Genomic DNA, 22,224 nt, shown 5'->3' with positions numbered 1-22,224 from the left:
TGTATAGAATGACAATGCACAATATATCAGAGCATGTAATAACCGTATTTTGTGAAGTACATTGTACCATCGACAACGTATAGAATGATATAACATACCTAGTGTTATAATTACCTCCTCTGAGCTTAAAACTTTACGTTATCTAATATGAATATATGCCAATCATAAACAAGCCATATAAGGTATATATTGTGTGAAGAAAAATACAATTACGTAACAGTTCAAAATTTATGATGACAACTCAATGATATGACAGACATTTCAAAATTTTGTTAAACAATTGTTCCCAAATATATTCTCTCCTAAACAGACGAATACATTAAAATACATTTCATTAATCTAAACCGCATTAACTTTATTTCAATGATCATATTTTGTTTGAGAATTATTTCTAAAATGAATTTAACTTTAATCTTAATTCATTGTAGTTTTGGCAGCTTTAAACCTAGATGAAGCACAGACCAGATTAGCCATTGAATTAACGTTTTTCTCACTGTATGAGTATGATAAACATGCTAATAAAGAAAAGGGTTAAATAATTTAACCTTATTATCAAATATCATATGTTTTTGTGCTCAATTGTAAAATATCCCAAATGTTATCAAACTTGCTTTGTATTAACTATTGACTTTGTCTGGTGGAACCGTATCGGACTTTTAAATTTTATACTAATATACAAAATTAAAAATCAGTAACTAAATGTTAACAGCCTTAATGAAATATTTTCTTAATTTATGAAGTGCACCGTTAGAGCATAAAGAAACCGAAGGGATCACACGTCTACTTAATTCAATCAAAAGTATCGTATTAATTGCATTATTCGGGTGGATTAGCGGGTCATCTCCTTGGCGACCGAAGACAATAGTATTAATTCGAAATTGGATCATTATGTCTTTGTTATTAAATTATTAAGTATGTAACAGGTGAAAATATAATCCCAATAAGATAAAGAAAAACAAACCAACATTACCGATGATGTTGTCAGATTAGGATATTGTAATCTACATTTGGGATAGTAAAGAATTCGAAACATACCAAAATGGAATCCATAGATGCAAGGAGAAATCGTTTATATGGTCCAGACAGGAATTTACGAGTGGAAGAAATCAGACGAAATTTATCTAAAAGTTGTGTTCTGAAGGAGGGAGAATATAATTTTACTCCAAAAGGACTTTCAAAAAGTGTATTCGGCACCAGTTATGAAACAGATTTTCCTGTAAGTTTATAATTTATGTGCATTCATTATTTATGAAGATGTTTTGCAGGTATAGTTTTGCATTGTTTAATATATATATATTGAATCGTCAAATTACTCAAGTTGTATATTTTGTTAATAAATATAGTTGCTTATGTTCATGTTAACAAGTTTAATAATTTTTATCATCGCGGAAAGCTTGGTTATCAAAGTATTGAGACCCCCAAAATATGTAATATGACCCCGTGGGGATAACAGACTATAGCTATAGATGAGAATTAGAAATTTGTTAACTAAGCATTGAAAAAGGAGTGAGGAATATCAATTTTTGAGGGCTATCTACAATTGTATGTCCAATAAAAACAGGCAACAGCATAACCAAACTTTAAAACGGTAGATCAAGAGTGTTTATCAAATCTTACGATATACGGTAACCGGATGAATGTACTCACTGTCAAAGGCCCTAGGGTGGCATGTTTTTGTTAACACTCTTGTCCTATAGGCTTGCAATGGATAGTTGTCTGACTTAGGTAATCATACCATATATTTTGGACAATATGTGGACAATAATGACCATTTGATCATGCAAAAGAGGCACAGCTCCAAAAATAAGATGTAACGGCTGATTTGGATGCAAGACGTTCAATACAATTTTGTTTCTATATATGTACCGATTATCAGGTTATCTGCATGTTGATATCGTAAAATATCAGCTGCGAGACATAATATGAAGCTTTTTGTCGAGTGAGCGTAGCGAACGAGATCAAAAAGCCTTCATATAATGTCAAGCAGCTGATATTTTACAATATCAATATGCAGATAATCTGATAATCGATTTATCGGGCTATATTTGCGTGTTTCAGAAGTGTTTTCTTTGTTTCACCAGCACACAAAAGATGACTTGATAAGTTCGGGTCAAAGTTATTAACGTCGGTTCAAACATTATGACGTCGCTGATATGTCCGGGTCAAAGTTATTAAGGCCGGGTCAACGTATTTGACGTCACAAAGACATGATACGGAATAATATTAAGAGCTGAACAGAGTGATATAGACAGAGGGACGACCGATAAATATCTATATTAAAACACCCCTTGATTTCATTTTTCTAATATGGGAACTGAGTCTTAAATACTGAACACAGTCATCATCAATTTATGTATATTTCAGTGGAAACGAACTATTAATGATGAGAATGCTCGGGTAAAATACATTACTAGTTCATTTAGGTGTTTTATGGTTTTGAAATTTGAGCTTCACATATATATATATAGCAATGGTGAAAGTGCACTTACGTAAGCATAGTCGATTGCACATTTTGTCTGTTTATGGTTACACAGTTTGGACACAGTGATTGGTACAGATTTTTTTGATTTTTTTATTCCTTCAGTGAAATTCACTTGTGATTAATTATTTTTTATTTGATATATTCATTATAGTATCTTATGTCACATTTGTTCTTATCACGTTTTTCGTTGATAAAGAATTGAATTGAATTGTATTTTCATGCAGGCTGTATTACATAAATTTAGATCTTATCTTTTGTCAAACGTTAATAAACTTATTTAATTAAATGGTATCTTTGATCAGGTGTCCATGACAGAACTGATTGTATTCCATTCAAGGAGATTTAAAAATATCCTAAATTAAAAGTACTAAAAAGAATGTTACATAGTTTTTTTATATAACACAAGAATATCTTTTCAATACAAAGTCACAAACAATAGAAATTTATGTATACACTTCATCAACCGATGTGAAACATTTAATTAAATACAGACACACAAAGCAGCGGCACTATGTTTTAAGTTGTGGTGTTCCATACTTTTGCCCCTTATTTTCAGATTAATGTATGCTAGTAAAAATAAAGTAGTATGTTTTTGGAATTGAAAGCAAGCATTTATTGGATTGGAGCAGTTCAGCAGACCGATTTAAAACATAACATATTGTAAAGACATTTGTCTTTTGTTAAAAACTTTACATTGACTCGCATATAACTTTTTTTATTTCGATGTTTTGCTTTCTAATTGAAGTATACCTACATCTCCTTTATATATAACACGTATACTATCTTTTCTCCTTGAATTAAAGAAAGCAAATAACAAAAGGACAGGTCCAAACAAAGTATAAAAACAGGAGCAAGCTGTGCATGCAAGACATATGTTACAATATCTTGACGTAAACTCTTTCACGTATGTATTTTTTCAGGGACAGTCTTTGGACCCCAGTTTTTTCCCAGAAACAAAGGAACAGGTATGTTAATTGCTAATGGCTGTTTATGTGATATATATAACTTTCACGTAAAATGGACAAAATTACCATGACTCGTCACAGTATATACAGGCCGTAAATCACCAACGGGAAAAAAGAACAAAACACCCTCATCTAGTGAGTTATAGAATGTGACACGAATCACTCCTAAAGCAATTACCTAAGAATCAGTTCTACGATCTTTTGCTTTATTAGTATTTTCTTCTTTATGTTGTAACCTTTTTTTTTAATCATATCAATACAATTATTTTGAAAAAGTGTAAAATTGCTGGAAAGCAAACATGAAGCTAGAGCTGGCATGTCAGTAACTGCTAGTAGTCCTTTGTTGATTTATGTATCATTGTCATTTTGCTAAGTTTATATTGTTACCCATTCTGACATCGTACCTCCGACTTCCTTTAAACTGAGTTTTACTGTACGTATTGCTGTGTGTTTTTCTACATTGGCTACAGGTATAAGGGAGGGTTGATGTCTCACAAAACATGTTAAACCTCACCGCAGTTTTGCGCCTGTCCCAAATCAGGAGTCTCTGGCCTTTACTAGTCTTGCTTGCACCCAGGTGCTGAACTTTCGAGTTGGTTTAAAAACCCATTGGTGGCCTTGGGCCGTTTTCTGCTTTATGCTTTGGTCAGGTTGTTGACTCTTTAACACATTCCCCGTTTCCATTCTAAATTCTACAATATTTGAATTTTTATATTTTAAGCTTTCTCACCATTTTGAAATTGGAAACGACAGTGGTAAAAATGTTCCAATGGAGACATACAGAGACAGTACGACTAAAGCTGATTTCCTGACTAAACCACCAAGTAAGGTTAGTATAAAAACGTGTTTAATTACTGAATTTTCTTCCTTATCAATCAAAATGTTTATTTGTTCCGCATCAAGTTAAATTTTCAAAACACACCATGCAGACAGCAAGAATGAATGATCATCATACATTAGGCTTATTATTAAAGCCACGAGTTTGAGGTTTGTGATTGTTCATACTATGGTTAGAGCTTTAATGGGATTGCCTTATTGTATACCTCTTTCACGGACATATTTAAAGACACTGACTTGATTTTCTAATTGACAACATATGCGTTATGTTTTTCAACCGACAATCACATGAGAACCAGCTGTGCACTTCTTACCGATTTTATTCCTTATTCATATTTGTTTTGAAGCGGACATTAATCGCGAGCTTCTCATGAATAACGAAAAGAAGCTAGCATCATCCCTTTTTTTAACTCCTTTTTACTTTACTTTACGCTAGACTGATGATGTCCTCTAACTAGATTTTCCGATTTTGGACATGATATGTCAGCTATCAAAACGAAATTGAAATAAACAGATACAGTAAAATAGAAAAACAAATGATATGGAATATCCACACAATCAGTTCACGCAGAGCAACAAAACACACAAAAAAAAAAAAACCCAAAGAAACCGCGCTTTTGTTGCTGTTCTTCATCTCAAAGAACATTGAGGCCTTCCATCCGGTAAAGGTTGTCTGATATCTTGACTTAAATCTAGAAATTGAAAATAAGGATTGGTTGAAGAACTCAAAACAATTAAACGAGGATATCCATAGGGGAAAAGGTCCATACATTCATTATCCACGTCTTAAAAGAAATTCCAAATTGCAGAAATCTGTTTTGTGTCATTGATAATAACTCATGATTTTATTTTTAGCCTGAGATGATACTGGATAGCAAGATAATAAATTGGCCTGTAAGTATATATGATCTTATATTAAATACTACATTTTTGTTATTTAAATCAGATTTTGGTCTATACAGTTGTAGCATTCCATTTTCTTCTAATTTTTAGAAACGTAAATGTGAAGTGAAAGAGCCAAAAGCATTCAAGGAACAAATTCAAAAATAAAAACGAACATGTTTTAATACTCTGGTTCACATTTATATCATATAGGTAGTTTCTAAACTCAAGATTATTTCGAAAAACATTTACAAACACTGTAGATTTATCCACAATGTATATTAATTATCTTTTTTTTCATAAGATATGACCTTGACCTCAAATTCCTTTAGGTGTACCAATGACCTCAAATCAAAGTACAATAGGTTTCTAAAACTTACTGTTACTGAGTAGCATTTATATATATCACCAATGTCAAATAAAGAAAGGTAAATAACACTGGTATGGAGTCTGTGTATCGCTTCATTTAAAATCGAACAGAAAATCCTGAGAATATAACTCTAGGAAAACTTTCACAAAGAAAAGCTTCGGCAAAACAAGGTTAGATAATAATACGCACTAACCGTTCGATATCAAATACTGAATGTCTGAAGGATATATGCGAAACAAAACAAAAAACCTTGCTAGAACTTTTTGAACTTTGCAATTTTCACAGCTTTCTAAATATCTGACCTTAAGTTTAACTTCATAGAAACCAGGTATATCCTGAATTGTACATGTATCAGTTTTCTACATGCAAGTTTTCAACATACCTTTAAAGCCTTCTAAGAAAGAAAAAAATGACCTTTGAACAGAGGTACTCCAAAAAATAAACCCTGGTTTTCTGGAAATCTTAAAGTAGAATACTATGGAGCGCATGAATCCTGAATTTTTAATGCAAACTCAAAGACAAATAATTTTTGGCTCAAAATGGTTTGACTATATTTCTCTTTCACCAAAAGTTTTTATCAAATGTGTTGGTTAGTTAGGGTAAACAAGGACATCAAAAGCACTATTTTGTGTTAGAGAAGGGCTACTTTCACATACGTTCTAAATTTGAGGGAATATCGATGGTCTGACACCTTAGTACTATGTTTTATCATTCTTAAGCTAGCACTTTTCTAAATTGTTTCTAAAAAGTACTTTAAAGAAACGAAATGCAATATTCCAATTTTAAGGCATCTTTTTAATTTACGTGTCATCAATATGTCTCTGACCTTCTGGCACTAAGTGTAATTATCTAGTCTTATCTATCCCACAACAGTATATACTTCCGATAATTTAAAAGATACACCTGTAAGCTATGTGTTTGATAATTGATGTCATATATTAGTTCCTGTTACTACCATTACAATAGAAGCTTCTTCAGTAAGATATCTGAACTTTTAACATACAATTGTTATCATTTGAACTATATCTATTTTATTTTTTTTAATTTCAGGATATGGCTCCAAGATATATGACCTCTAGAAAGATTGGAAATTCTGAGTACTCCAATGCTTATATCCCAGAGGTAGGTGTTGTAAAAAAATAAGAAGCACTTTAAATATCACAGTCACTGAGGTCAAAATTAATCAGATATTGTACTCTATTTCTTTAAAGACTCAAGCCATTTTATATCATTGGCCAAGTAACTTGATTTCAACATATTTGTCCGATATAATAAGATTTTGACTAAAGTTCAGACATTACATATGATGCACCAACTTGTTATCGACTCCTAGGAGTCGATATTAAGAATTGAACGATGGACAGTCAGTGCGTGAATTTTCCTTGCTACCTGATTGGAAGATATTACGAGACGTGAATAATCAAAGTTTATTGATTGGTTAGGACAATCCAAACCTAGTAAATATCCTTCAATCCCGTACAGTATCGGCGGTTTGTCCTCTCCATTTTAGCAATTAGATTTTGCTTGGTCATTAATCATGCATATTCATGATATTGGTACACAGGTAACTTTTATCTATAAATAGTCGAATCTTCTGGAGTTTCGTAAACAACAACGTTAAACGATATATACTACTTCATAACGTGTGACCTCACGTGTGTGGTAAAATTTGTTGATTGGTGCACGTGGCTATTCTAGTAAATGAATAAATCTACAAAGCGAGAGCACTTTCCATTTTCATCAGCTAAGAGTCGACTTAGCCCTTTTTGAAAGGCTAATGCTTGTATTAATTATACTCCGATGATATCGCTTGTACAGTTTATTTGCAATACTTATAATTTAAGATAATAGAACGGCAAACAAAGAAAAGAAAAAAAGGAATCGAAAAATTCAGATGCAAAAGATCCATTATTATTGGTCAACTAGTTCATTACAATTTCGATATAAAATAACTATTTTTCTATATGAAATTCTGAGAAAAAAAATTATAGATTTTTCAATATGAAATTTTCTGAAAAAAAAGGGTCTTTAATGAGTCTTCTTCTTCTAACTTCAGTTTTTCAGGACTAATTCGCTGCCACCAAACCATCCTAGACTAAACACTTCTATTATGAAACTACCACTTTCTGCCAAACATGTTCACCCACAACGAGGAACTAGTATAGCATTTGGAAGTGACGAGCCACAGTAAGTCAAAAAGAGTAAAATTTAACCAAAGCTAAAGTTTATGACATGCTGTGAAAATTCTCTTTATTTTCATGACAAAGTGTAAAATTTAAAATCTACTCCAAGTGAGTGAATTTCAATTATAGATTGAAAGCAAACAATTTCTATTAAAAAACTACTAGCTTTAACAGGATTAAACTAACCTTATGCATATAGGCATACAGTAAAAGGAAAGATATTCTCCAAATACTCCCAAAACAAATGTCTGCAATAATTAATATTTATATACTTTATGTATGCAGAGTATTTAGCGAATTTCAAAGAGCTTATGGTGTTGGTGATGAACCTACAAGTAAAATGGAAGGATTAAATGATGGCAAAAACTCCGTTATCACAAACATGAAGCTGATGGAGAAAGAATCACATGTATTCAGAACAGGAGATTATGATAATATAGGTAAACCATTGATAAACCTTGTGATTGACCAAGAGAGCATTATGTTACATTATAAAACGCCGTGATGATACCTTTACACGATTAAGACAAAGTTTCATGATGATGATAAAGATGCATCTCTGTACCGATAATGGTTGGTAATTATGATGATGAAGATTAATCACCGAAAAATTTATAGAATTATGATGACCAAGGGTTGTAAAAACTGCGTGTGAAGCAGTAGATAAAAGAATATATTAGATAGATAGATAGTATGATAAGCTCTTATAATTACCATAATCTGGTTGGATAGATAGCATTACACAATAAATGTATGATATTTGATTAACAACATAAAGTTACCTTTGATATATTATAGGCACAAAGCACCGAATTGTTTTGAATCGTAGACAAACCAATAATTAAGCACACAAATAAGTACAATCCTGAAATTATACTTACCTGTAAATTACAAATCATGATCTGAATAGAGGATCGTGGCAAGTTACTACGTACCAAATCAAACGATTAATTGGAACAACTCTAACATATGAATAACTCTTATGATGGGGGATATTGACAATAAAAGTAAATGATATTTTATAAGCACAATTACTGGTTTTAATATTCAAAATATACATATAAAAACCCAAGGAAATTTGGTAAGAATGCTAAAATACTGAGCAAAGCTCCAAACAATTTGAATGTAATGAAATAGGCTATCAGTAATGACAAAATACTATAAATAAAGCAATAACATCAAACAATTGTTTTGGGTGTGTAACCAATTCAGAATTATTAAAAAATATAATGAGATAGCCAGTGACTTTATTGTTTTATTCTAGTTTTTTGAAACTTTGACGAAACCGATCCAGAATATTAACAAGAAATAATACATTTCAGAACATAATAGCAAATATCTTCATTTGGTCATTCAAGGGAAGGACTACTCAGCCAAAAAATAAAAAACCAGAGAAAAATACAAAAAAAATGTTACACTCGAAATGAGGATTTTTTATGTTGGAGAAAGTAATAAAAAGTAAACATATCTAAATGTATAAGATATTATAAAGTGTTTTGAAAGATATCTTTATTTGGTTTCTTTCTCTTATTTCTAAGTTGGCAAAATGAAATCAACTGTTAATGACGATTACGGACCAAGAACTCTTCCACCCGGAGAAGCAGCAATTCGAAAAGCAAAACTTTCAGAGTGAGTAAAAAAAAATATACAAAACACAAGAACACATAATTTTTACAATTACACATGATTTTTTGGAGATGAAATTGACCTGAACAAGAACTATTATACGAACAGCTAACAGCCCACTATGTAATGAACTGGTAAAACTAAGTTTATTGAATACAATTAATGCTTTTCCCTTTTTTTTTTTAAAGATATGATATAACATTTTCCTGTCGGATATCTGTATTAAAATATTTGAATGGTGTCACATATTTGGTTGAGAACTTCAGACTTGTTAAATTCGTGTAAAAACTACAAATATTGACTCATTTTAAATCTTGTTATTAGAACAGAAACATAATATTCGTTTTAGAATTGAGTGTCCATATTTCACCCCCCCCCCCCCCCCCCCCCCACCACCACCAAAAAAAAAGGACTACAAAAAAAAAAAACACACCAGATATATTCAAGTGTCAACGAAAATATTTTGAATAATTGAATGTTTGCATAACGTTATCAGACGAACATCTCGATAGTCAGCACTTTGTGTCGATAGGAATTATCATAGATATGATGAAAATTTCGAATTAACTGTTTAAAAACTTTAAATTTTTCAAAATACTAAGATGTTCTATCCAACATATAAATAATTTGAGCGTCAATTGAATTGGCAAAATCTTTCAAATGTTTGGTTCTCAATGCTCTTCAACTTCGTGCTTTATTTGATCTTTTTCGCTTTACTTTATTCGAGTATCACTGATTAAAAGTTTTTATTTAAACGAAACGCACGTCTGGTTTATACAATTTCCTCCTGGTATCTCTGATGAGTTATTTTTTTTTTAAGTTTACCAATGGTAATGATTTGTATTATAACTTTAATTTTGTGTCATGTTAAAAACCGAAAATACAAACAAGAATGATATTTAATTTAACAAACTGAAAGTACCCTCTTCCCAACAGACAACTGGTACATGAAATATAGAATAATGAAAAAAACTTCCATAATACTAAATCCTACTTGAAAAGGAATTTTCATATTTGAATTTATTTCTTAAAATGTGTATTAATGATTCATTTCTGTTTTTTTATTAAGGTCATATGAGTATATTTTTTTAAATCTAGCGCAATGTACTTTAAGCACAAATCAACAACATAAATGTAGAATTAATGAAATGGACTTCCTTAACGCAGCTGTCAAATTGACAAGAAAGAAATCTACGCAGTTTAGAATTGGATTTTTTAAGATGATTTCAAAGGCATTATGTAACTTTTGAAAAAAAATAAAATGCTGTTATTGCTGACTTTTTGCTTTCTACCCCTTGGAAATTTTTATTTTCAACATTTTCATTTGATTTGACCTTCCATTTGTTTCGGTTTGATCGCCACTTATGAGGTTTATGTGATTGGAGCGCACATCTGGTGTAACAATCAATTTTAAGTTGTGTATCTTTGATGTGTCATATCAAACTTCTATTTAAACATAACCAAAATGAAAAACGAAAATTGACGAGTACATTAAAATTAAACGTTTGCTGCAATATTAACAAATTGTTTCAAAAAGTCAAGGAACTTTTGGTCATATTACTAGCCTATAATGTGTTATTTCTAACATTTCATTAGCTTCTCTAACTTTTATACACATCAGAATTAAGGAGGATTCAGAAAAGAATGAGACAGAGGAGGACAGTAATCAGTTAGCAGAATATGCCAGACAAGTTATTGTGCCTAACGTTTTAAAAGGTTTGTGTTCAAATACTTATGAATACGCGTATATCACTTTATCTTATTCTAAAAGGACACACAGTCTTATCCGTATTTTTTTGTAAGTTCTGTCTTTTTCCATTTATCATTGAATTTTGTTTAGAGCTCCATGGTCTCTGGTTTTTTTTTCAGAAACTATTTCCATTGCTTACATACATTTTATAAAATAAAAATATACTATTAACAAAAATGTGTTCTGTAAGTGAGCATTTCAATTAATTCTATATTAATCAAAAATAAAGGCAACAGTAGTATACCGCTCTTCAGAACTCGTAAATCTATGGACAAAAAACAAAATCGGGGTAACAAACTAAAACTGAGGGAAACGCATTAAATATAAGAGGAGAACAACGACACAACATTAAAATGTAACACACACATGAGTGTATCTATTTACAGATGCAGGAGACGGCAAAATATACCAAACGTCAGCCCACTTCCACGTAAGTAATACAATTCCCAAAACAAAAACTATGGAAAGCCAAAACTATTGAATAATTCAAATTTTTACAATTTTGATTTATATATTTTACTTGTTTATGTAGGCACAAATGAGTATCTTTTCTTTATTTCATTTTGTTAACACTTTGTCAATCAGATAAGAAAGATGGAAACACGTTTACAATCCTCGGATAAATAGTTTTTTAATAGTAAAACATACCAAATTGAATAAGGCATTCAAAAAACATTTTTATAAGTACACAATAATCTGCAAAGCATCACACAAAAAACTTTAGATTTCTTCGTAATCAGGACAATGATTGCCTTAATTTTGTCTTGAAATTAAGATTAACTGTACAGTTCATTTACTCTTTTTGTAATTGTAAATAATGATAAGTTAACATAATTTATATAGCATTGATAATATACTAATGTTTAAAATTGGCTTTTATTTTGTTAGTTTGGAACCGATCCCGATACATCACATTCTATATACAACAAGGACTTCATATCCAGATCTATGACAACACGTGGTCCTCCCAGTAAAATGATAACAGCTGATGCTGGCAGCGTAAGTTTGTTTTTATATACGATACATTTGTTTTAAATTAGATTAACTTCCGAATATGTTATTGTTTCTTATTAACCGACTTATAATACGTGTTTTGAATTGAAAAAATTATTGGCCATTTACATTTATGAATCATACTATTGATGCTTTCTTGTTTAATTGAAGATTTCATTTATTGTTAGATAAGTAAATAATAGTGGAAATTTTAAGCGAGATTATTTTCTAAATAAGCATTATTTACTATATATTTTCAGTTATTCCACAATGATCCTTCGTACTTAAGAGAACCTACTACATCAAACAAAACAGATTTTAGTTACACTCCTGCGATGCCATGGAAGGTAATTACAATTATCAATAGAATACATGAATAGAACTTCTCGAGTAAAAATTAACACTTGTTTGGTTGGACTATAAGGTCATACGCCTGACGTATAGAAAATTGTTGTGCAAAGTACGACTAAGCATATCTATTCCTTGGAGAATAAATATTTTGTTGATGCAAATAATTCAACATTTCATAAACAGTAAATTTACACAAAATGAACCAAACCGTAAAATCAGAAGCTTAAAAAACATCAAACTAATGGATAAAAGCTGTCATATTCCTGACTTGTTAAACGCATAAATGATATTCAACACAAAAATGGTGACTACTAGGCTGGTGATACTCTTGGGAGTATTAGCCTTATGGTTAAAGAGCGCAATTATTTGTTTACATTTTACCTTTTACCCCAAGATGGTACTCAGAATAGAATCCTATACGGCTTCTGATTACAAGATGATACAAGATTGGAATTACATTTAATCGATAGCTTATCCAATTAGGTTTAAAAGTTGTCGAAAATCATATTTACATTTTACAAAGTATAGAGAATATCTTCCATTTCTGCACGTCGGAACCATTAAAAATATGCTTTTTTCATTAAGCGAAAAAAAATAGACGATCTTTTTCAACTGCATTTTAAGTCAATTTGAGCTGCATGACCCTATATATTTTTTGGTTGTAATGCAACACTGGCATTTCTAGTAATAGAAACTGCTACCCGTTTTTCCCTAGTTTGTGTAGTCTTCGTGAAAAAAAAAATACGGAACACCAGTGGTACCCTATGGAAAATGCATTACGAATAATTGCGCTCTTGTAACCTTATAATTAAGCTTTCGTTAATTTAATTAGTTCCCCTTATACGAGTAATATCCATTTTTTTCTGACGGTCTCTCTGTAGTTGCATGTATGAGGTTGATCCAGTTTTTTCCAACTGATAAGTGTTTTCTTAACAATGATAATATTATAAATACCATGATTAAAATTGTGTACGCCAGACGCATGTTTCGTCTACAATAAAATCGTCAATGTCGCTCGAATCAAGCATGTCAAAAAGATGCTTTGTATTTCCTACGAAAAGAGAAGATAAAGACTCAAACAGAAAACTCTTAACGAAACAATAAATTGTAAATTGTAAGATAAACCCACACACCAGTAGTGAGTGTGTTACAACGACACCTTATCTCTGTTTAAAAAATAATGCTGTCATCACCATTTCATAAATTAATCTTACATATAAACACAAAACACTACACAGTAAACTACATATTAAGGAAAACAAATATCACAAAAAATGTTTGACCACTTATAACATCAACCATACTCCTTCATGTGAACGTTTGTTTCTTTTTTTTTTATTACAAAAGAAAGACAAGACAAAATAAAAATAAAGACAGCGTAAAAACGTCTGTTGAATACAACTCAAAAACACTTAAAACATAGGGATAAATCTGAGTTCTGGAAAGGAACTCAGTTTCTGTTCCACTTCTTATCATAATTTTAACGCGACAGCAACGTTTAAAAATTATATACCTTTAAGTTTTTTACAACTAGAAATTTCATAAAATTATACAAAATGTGTGTTTTCTTCTTCAGAACTCTAAAGGACAGACAGCAATGGAAATGAACTTAGAAAAACGTGACACAGACAACGTTATAATGAGCTTTGATCCAAATCGTCATACATTTGACAGACAAATCTCTTGTGAGTTACATTAAAAGTTAAACTTGAGACAAGAATCATGTCATTCTTGCTTTTGACTTACCTATTTGTCCACCAAACAATGACATCCCTAAGGACTGGGGAATTTCTAAGGCCTCCTGTGTCTTTGAACTGTGTTGTTAATTGAATTGTTCTAAACAGTGCAGTTTTTTTCTCCAATAGATCTGTTGGAAGACATAGATTCAGAACATTGCCCTGGGAATCAACAGTTTTAATCAATACATATTACATATCTTATGTTTTAAATATACTGAAACATTACAATAAAGGTACATTTTAAGTGCAAGGCTGTTGTAGAAAGTGAAAACAAGACGTTATGAATATAATGCGTCCGAAGCGATTTTCTGGATTTACCTTCATCAGGAACGCTTAAAGCCGAAACAGTTGAAGAGCTTTATTATCAAGGTTTCTTCAATTCTTTCTGGTTTTTATATGAAATGGGTTCCACAAAAAAAATATTTTTTTTCACCAAGGAACAATTAGCCAGTATCTTTTTATGCCCCACCTACGATAGTAGAGGGGCATTATGTTTTCTGGTCTGTGGCTCCGTTCGTCCGTCCGTCTGTCCAGGTTAAAGTTTTTGGTCAAGGTAGTTTTTGATGAAGCTGAAGTCCAATCAACTTGAAACTTAGTACACTTGTTGCTTATGAGATGATCTTTCTAATTCTTAAGCCAAATTAGACTTTTGACCCCAATTTCACGGTCCACTGAACATAGAAAATGAAAGTGGGAGTTTCAGGTTAAAGTTTTTGGTCAAGGTAGTTTTTGATGAAGCTGAAGTCCAATCAACTTGAAACTTAGTACACTTGTTGCTTATGATATGATCTTTCTAATTTTAATGCCAAATTAGATAATTACCCAATTTCACGGTCCATGGAATATGGAAAAGGATAGTGCGAGTGGGGCATCCGTGTACTTTGGACACATTCTTGTTTCTATCCTAAAGTGCACACAAATACATCCGTATCAGGAAATATCAATTTGTTAAAACGAATAAGGAAAACAATAACACATGTGCGAAATTTTTTTTTATTCATATGAAAAAAAAACCTATGTTTTCGTTATTACCCTTTTCTATTATCATACAGTGGCACATGCAGATTACAAAGGTCCACCCAAGGGATACAAACCGATGGAAGCAATGAAAAAGCCAAGAGTAGTTTTTGACTACTTAACACCTAATGATGCCTTACCTTATCCGGGACTTGTGGACAGAACATCAGAAGCTAAGGTACATACAATTCTCAAATGCTTTTTAATAAGGAACATAGGAATTAATTTTGGAAAGTGCAGTTATTCTTTAAATTAGCATTAGACCCGTCAGTATTAGAGAACAAAATTTACATCCAATTTAAAAAAAATAAAAAAAAATAAAATAAATAAATGAATAACTAGTAACTAGTTATCCGTCCTCAAGTCATTTCGCAGAAATTATGATGTGCCCTCAAAGCCATGGTGAAAGTGTGTGTGTTCGATATGGAAAAGCAATTTAATCCGTTTGAACATTTAATGATCATAGAATATGATATAAGGTAGAGCACGAATTGCCACTACTGATCGAATAATACTTGTGTCTAGTGCTAACTTATGTTAACATTAAAAAACTTAAGTGTAGAAATAATTATAGATACGAGATCCTGCATTGCAAACTGTTGAGAATTTAAGAGTGTTGAACACAGATCAATTTTATAGCAGATTCTGAATTCTAAAATTTGTACTTGAAGCTGTCAAACATAAACTGTTAAGATCGCCAATTGTTGTCATTTCAGACAAACTTTAGTGGTAGTCTGATGGCTGGGCAGCATGCTGTTGGTAGACGCAGACAACAAGAAAATGTATGCAGACAAAGATTGAATGAAGGCAAAGAAACACATTTCACTATTGGCTATCAGCCATTTGACTTCGCCTCCGAATCACAACTTCAATATCAAGGAGACCAGAAAAATGATGGACACATCCCGCCTGCTGGGAAGACTGAGAAAAAACAAGAAGGAAAACCTTTCCTGCATTTCTTTGTCAGCCAAAACACCCAAGACTTGAAAGCAAATGATCCATATACAGTAAATACTAATGAAAGTTTAAGAGCACGTGATAACCACTGTCGTCTGCCAGTGGAACATGCTATGAGGAACTCTGTAATGAAGTCAGATTTTACACCCCTTGAAGCAAGAACGTAAGTCATTGGTGATGCCAATTAGGATAGAAAGACTTGTACATATAGCTTATTTTTATGTGTGAAGATAATAAAACATTGTTCTAATCATGTCAATAATTATGCAATAGTTATCAGACTGGCTAAACATTTCTTTTATACTAGTCTAGTTCACAACCTTTGTTTCCATGTTTTGAATGTATCAAGTACTGAGCAAATAATTATTATGTAAATAAAACTTTTGGAAAAGATTCGCGTTCTTATAGATTATCGTTAATAATCTCAACGATATTGATTTTCCCGCTTGAGTCGTTACGGCGAAAGTGAGAAAAGCAAGCGAGTTGAGATAACAAATACTAATCTGTTATAGCTATTTTACCTATGATAACGTTGTTAATTTCATTGACAGCGGACATGTGCGCCTTTAGTTTCTAGCGATTATTTTTCATATAACTATATACTGTGCCGAGAAAGGAAATTTTGTAAAATAATTTGATGTTCACAAAAAAACATGTTATAGATGTAATGCCTTTTAGTATCTTATCGTCTTTTATTTTTAAATGACTGAATCGGAAACGTTACCAAATGGGTAAAACACTCAAATGTAACACGTTTTACGTTAAACATGTAGGCATTCAGATGCGTCGTTTTTCTGAGGTTATTAAGGGAGTATAAAAACAGTCACCTGCGCCATGTGTGAACATTATACGTAAGATTGTATCCGTTCAAATACTTCAATTTGAGGGATGTCATGTCTTGTACATTCTCCTTGTTTAGGCTAAAATCACAAATACAAATACCAAAGACAAAGTGTCTACAAAAGAAAGACTAGGGACAATTGTCATAAAAAAAGAGAGTTTGGGAAGGGGAAATCATAATGTATAACTAAATGGAAGGCAGGAGAAAAATCCTAATGAGATCGTAGAAAGTAGAATGAATATGTGTTATTTGTCTACAATAAGCATCAATGTTCAAAACATTATATTTTAATTGAAAGTTTGGCATTTTGCAAAGAAACTTCTAGATGTACAATGTCAATGTGTCAAACATTATGATATTCTATACCACATTAAAATAACAATTGATAATTTTCTTTTCAGTGTTTCAAATATAGAACTACGGACTATAATGGACTGTGATAGAAAATTTGAGAAACCAATATCTTCAAGTCATTTGTTCCACACAGACAATTCTGGACGTACGTACCTATTAATGCTTTTGTTAATCTTCATGTGCATTTCGATGATTGGCATTTTTGCAAAAGATTTCATGTTTTAAAAGATCTATACACATTTACATAATGTCGTTATTTAAAGAGTTATCAAAGGTACCATGATTATAATTTAGTACGTCAGACGCGCGTTTTGTCTACATAAGACTCATCAGTGACGCTCATATCAAAATATTTATTAAGCCAAACAAGTACAAAGTTGAAGAGCATTGAGGATCCAAAATTCCAAAAAGTTGTGCCAAATACGGGTAAGGTAATGCCTGGGATAAAGGTATTCAGAGACATTTTTACATTTTCAGAAACTAATGATACTTAGATTATATGGATATTTAAATTATTTTTTATTTGTATTGGTCGTGTTTCAATATTCATTTCGTTTCAACTAGAAAAAAAACATCTGTTTTGAAATATAATCTATTATCAAATAGATACATAACAATTGTTAAAAGGTAAATATGAAAAAACCTGTATACGACTGATTTGTATATTTGTAAATTATGTACTTATTTTATCTTTAGGAAATAATTTTGCGACTACTGCCATGGCCGATTTTATTAAACCAGAATCTATGACAGGTAATTAAGATTTAATTTCATTTTGAACATTCAGAAATTTTTATATTTATTTGTTGTCATTTCGATCATTAAGAGATAAAAAAAAAAAAAGCAAGTATAAAATAACTGCCCGAGCCTCATGCCGCTTATCCTCCAAAATACCCTCTACGACATTTTAATTGGCCAATTACCAGTTCAGTAATTTAATTGGCGTTAATAGCAAAGTAAGAATGGTGAATACTTTTTTAGTTGAAATGTATTCAGTTGATTTGCAAAACAGGAAGTGTATACTATAGTATTAAAGTTTCAGAAAGGCGTTTCAACAGTAGTTTTGAGACATTGGCTGATACTTTCATTGTTAATGTGATTAAAATTGCTAAATATTTGTAAGTAAATTTAATGATGAATATTTAGAATCTAGGAGAATTGCAGGTAAGATACCGAGAATATAGTAGAACTAGAAATAAATTAGAACCTGTAGATAGTTTATATAGAATTATATGGTGCTGGAAATTGTATATACTTCATTTCACTTGGTGGCTTTGTGTATGACTTAGAGGGGAAGGTTATATAATTGTGCAATGTATATAAGTATAAGTTAAACGCGATGTATACGACAATGACACTGCAACCCAACGGTAAATAAAGGCAACAGTAGTATACTGCTGTTCAAAAGTCATAAATCGATTGAGAGAAAACAAATCCAGGTTACAAACTAAAACCGAGGGAAACACACCAACTATAAGAGGAAAACAACGATACAACAGAACACTGAAGTGAAACAGTCAAATAACTTTAAACATCGTAAACATTGATTATGAATTATTCACTTGCTAGTGAATAATTCGACCTCATTGAATACGTATTCATGTGAACTTCAATTAAACCCCTTCGCTTGAGATGAATAACACGTGAATTGTATGTGTAAAGTTATTTAAAGAAAAAGAATGTCAACATTGAAAGTGAAACAAAGGTAAATCATTTGAATGACTGATTCAATCCACACAAAAATTCTTATATAGGTAAAAACGATGATAAACATTTTTCTCGTCTATAATATGAAATTTAATAGACTTAGAATAATCCAACAGCACGAGTTTGATTAATCTATTCATATCTATATTTGTGTTTACATCGCTTATTTGGTCATCGGGTGACTTTAGATAGCGTCTAGACTAAAATACACACGAAACGAAGATACGTATTTTCATGCCCGTGCCCTGTTAATTGTTTATTTTAGTCTTTTAATAGTTGGGATAAATGTTTTACATTGTAATGAATCAAATATGAGAATTTGATTAAAATCGGTGAACATGAATTTGACAGCTAATGCCCCTTTTTAAAAATACAACAAACAGACTTCAAAAATATCTGTCAAACTCAAAATTATCTACAGACAATTTCCCGTCTGCCATTAACACCATTTGAATAAATTACAAAAACATTAACATGCGCTCGGAAATGTGGAGTTTATGAAATATTTTCAACCACCTCCTTTTGAATCTGATTCAGAAAATAAACAAAACATAGAAGAAAAGACAAGGAAAAAAAAACTAACCGTGTCATTATGCATTTACGTTTTTAGTTCAATATTTCTTTAAGCAAAGTCGTCGCGATATAGTTATTTATAAAATACTTCCATGGAATAAACAAAGTAATTTGTATTTTTTTATAAATCTTACACATGTCCATCCTTTGCTTTCAAATATTCGGCTTTGGACCTTCCTGATGAAGGTACATCTAGGAAAGCGCTTCAGACGCATGATGAAATTTCTAATGCGTTGTTTTCATTTCCTAGAATACATTGACTCAATGTATATCATAGCCCATATGTCTATTCGCGCCATAAAACCACTAACAATTTTTTCAGCACTAACAATCTTTAGAAAATTCGCATTCTCGAAAAAAAAAATAACCAAGGAAGGTGTTGTGAATAGGTAGTTTATTTAAATGTATAGCACTGATGCTGAATTTATGTTATTGTTTAATAGTTAGTGTAAGTCTTAGAAGCTATTGTTGTGTTCTTTTTAGATAAATAGCATATAGCGTCTTTGGGTCAAGGAAAGCAACGCTCAATCTGATTAAAATACAAATTCAGTATCCACGCTACTTGCTTGTTGACATTTTGTGGAAACATAATCTGTATTTGAATCATATTGAGAATAGTTTAACTAAGGTATTAAAACGACAAACATTAGTCAATGTAACAAAAAAGAAAACAAGGTAATTTAAATTTTGTTTCAATAGCATTTCTTTAAAAAAAAAATCAAAACAAAATCGAAATTACAAAACTAACACTGCTAAGATATTGGTATAAATTTACTCGCCTTCCACCTCATTAAAAGACATCAGTTCAATACACTGAAAAACTAAATACAAACCCGACCAAAATAACTAGCTTCACCATGTTAAAAATATTGAAAATTATGGCGACAGACTTTTAAAATGTTCTAATTTCGTAAATCCATTAGGAATTTATGTCTATTGAAACTGTCAAAAAACCCTTGTTTGCTTTCAAGGAAATGTAAATTTATTTACAATAAAAAAAAACCACATTAGATTAACTAAATTTACTATTTTCGCTAAACATGTTTACTTTTTTGACACTCAGCCGAACAATGCTAGAGCGGTATTTTGTGTATTGCAATATCCATTTTTCCCTCTACAGAATTAAAATTAACGCTTTTGAAATATCAATGAAAAACCACTGCTGCATTCTGTATACTATCCTAGACCATTGGACCAGTTATAACTGCTATGCAAATCATTCGTCGCTCAATGTCTTACCTATGGTCTATTGCATTGCAGAATTCATTACCTATACTTTTGAAATTCATCAAATGACGTTTATCCGTAAATTTCAATACGTTTATGTTATATATCATTGGTGAACTTAATTTATATGCTTTCTTGTTTTATATTTTCAGGTCAAAAGTTCTTGGCAGCTCGTTAAATTGTACAGGATGCAACTTTAAGAAACATTTATTGATAGTGTGAACAGTATAAAAGGTGCTAGACTACTAGAAAATAAAAACATGTCTACTAGCTAAGACATTTTACAGTGATTGTTTGTGTTATATGAATAACTTGATTCTGTTACATTAAAAAGCAATAAATTATGTAAATTTCATTGTTATTGCCTTAAAGTTTGTAATTGTATTTCAACTAAGGAAAGCCACTCATGCTAGAAAAGATATTTTAGGCCAATTTTGGTTCGGATGCTCCTCAACATTGTATGTGTCTGCTTTCCAAACGACCCTTTAAAGCATACGTGATTCAGGCTTCTAGATATTAATGTTGTTTGTACTAACAAACTGGGTTATCAACTGTCGGAGAGATTAAATGAAAATAACGTTTGGATTATTGTCATATCAGTGCAACTGATACCTTTAAATAATTTTAGGTGCAAAAGGACTGCCACCGGTAGTACAGATGCTTTACTTTTGGTATGATTCGGACAATTTTGTAGCCTCAACTTAAAAAAGTGTGATCGAAAGGTCAGGAAAAAATTAATTTACACTCAGCTTATTTGCTCAAGTTGTGCTGGATTTTGTGATGTTCAAGGCTTTTTTTCCTTGATATTTAAAAACATGCGGGGTCTTGGTATCCAAGAATCACTATTAGACACGTACACGACTTATAATATAGATTTTGATAGAAAATGTCATTTTATAGATTACATCAATAAAAATATATAGTTTTATATATGTTTCTGCTTCTCCCTTGACAAATGACATGAATGTTGAGGAACAATTCAAAGTTTATAATCAATCGTTTATCATTTATATTTCATGGAGACATCTGCCTTAACATATAAATGAAATTCTGCCATTGAAGCAGTTCTCTATTTTGGATAATTCCTGACAATTACCATGCACTAGGCAGGTGTGAAATATGTAACCTTTATATGACCATAAAGTAAAAATAAATATAGTTTCACTGATCACATTTTGAACAAAATATTGTTTCTTTATGTTATATATATTATACATGTTGCTTACTTAGAGCGTTCTTCGGAAAATACCAGTACCAAATAAAGGCAACAGTAGTATACCGCTGTTCAAAACTCATAAATCCATGGACAAAAAACAAAATCGGGGTAAAAAACTAAAACTGAGGGAAACGCATTAAATATAAGAGGAGAA

At 31.3% G+C, this 22,224-nt stretch overlaps 1 protein-coding gene across 3 annotated transcripts; it reads left to right on the top strand.

Annotated features, from left to right (window-relative positions):
• Positions 1-671: 671 nt before the first annotated feature.
• On the top strand, positions 672-21,209 carry LOC143068154 (uncharacterized). 3 transcript variants are annotated; one of them, XM_076241969.1, is made up of 20 exons: positions 672-1,216; positions 2,365-2,397; positions 3,403-3,447; positions 4,169-4,276; positions 5,140-5,178; positions 6,587-6,658; positions 7,593-7,723; positions 8,005-8,159; positions 9,258-9,348; positions 10,967-11,061; positions 11,482-11,525; positions 11,984-12,094; positions 12,349-12,435; positions 14,016-14,124; positions 15,231-15,373; positions 15,912-16,315; positions 17,395-17,492; positions 18,044-18,100; positions 18,494-18,511; positions 21,007-21,209. In XM_076241969.1, exons 1-20 carry the CDS (start codon positions 1,040-1,042, stop codon positions 21,030-21,032), a joined length of 2,043 nt encoding a protein of 680 aa, XP_076098084.1. In that variant the 5' UTR covers positions 672-1,039; the 3' UTR covers positions 21,033-21,209. The 3 variants fall into 3 exon arrangements, with proteins under 3 accessions (XP_076098084.1, XP_076098085.1, XP_076098086.1); XM_076241970.1 differs by lacking the exon at positions 18,494-18,511 and having other exon boundaries at positions 674-1,216; XM_076241971.1 differs by lacking the exon at positions 2,365-2,397 and having other exon boundaries at positions 676-1,216.
• Positions 21,210-22,224: the final 1,015 nt, after the last annotated feature.

The sequence above is a fragment of the Mytilus galloprovincialis genome, chromosome 3, assembly GCF_965363235.1.
Source record: "Mytilus galloprovincialis chromosome 3, xbMytGall1.hap1.1, whole genome shotgun sequence".
Lineage (NCBI taxonomy): Eukaryota > Metazoa > Mollusca > Bivalvia > Mytilida > Mytilidae > Mytilus > Mytilus galloprovincialis.
The sequence above is the reverse complement of the archived record's forward strand: the minus strand, read 5'-3'. Positions and strand labels throughout refer to the sequence as shown.

Coding starts and splice junctions, on each gene's coding strand:
- LOC143068154 (XM_076241969.1), top strand. CDS start 1,040: ATGGAATCCATAGATGCAAGGAGAAATCGTTTATATGGTCCAGACAGG. Junction 3,448..4,168: donor TCCCAGAAACAAAGGAACAG/GTATGTTAATTG, acceptor TTATATTTTAAG/CTTTCTCACCATTTTGAAAT. Junction 12,095..12,348: donor TAACAGCTGATGCTGGCAGC/GTAAGTTTGTTT, acceptor ATATATTTTCAG/TTATTCCACAATGATCCTTC.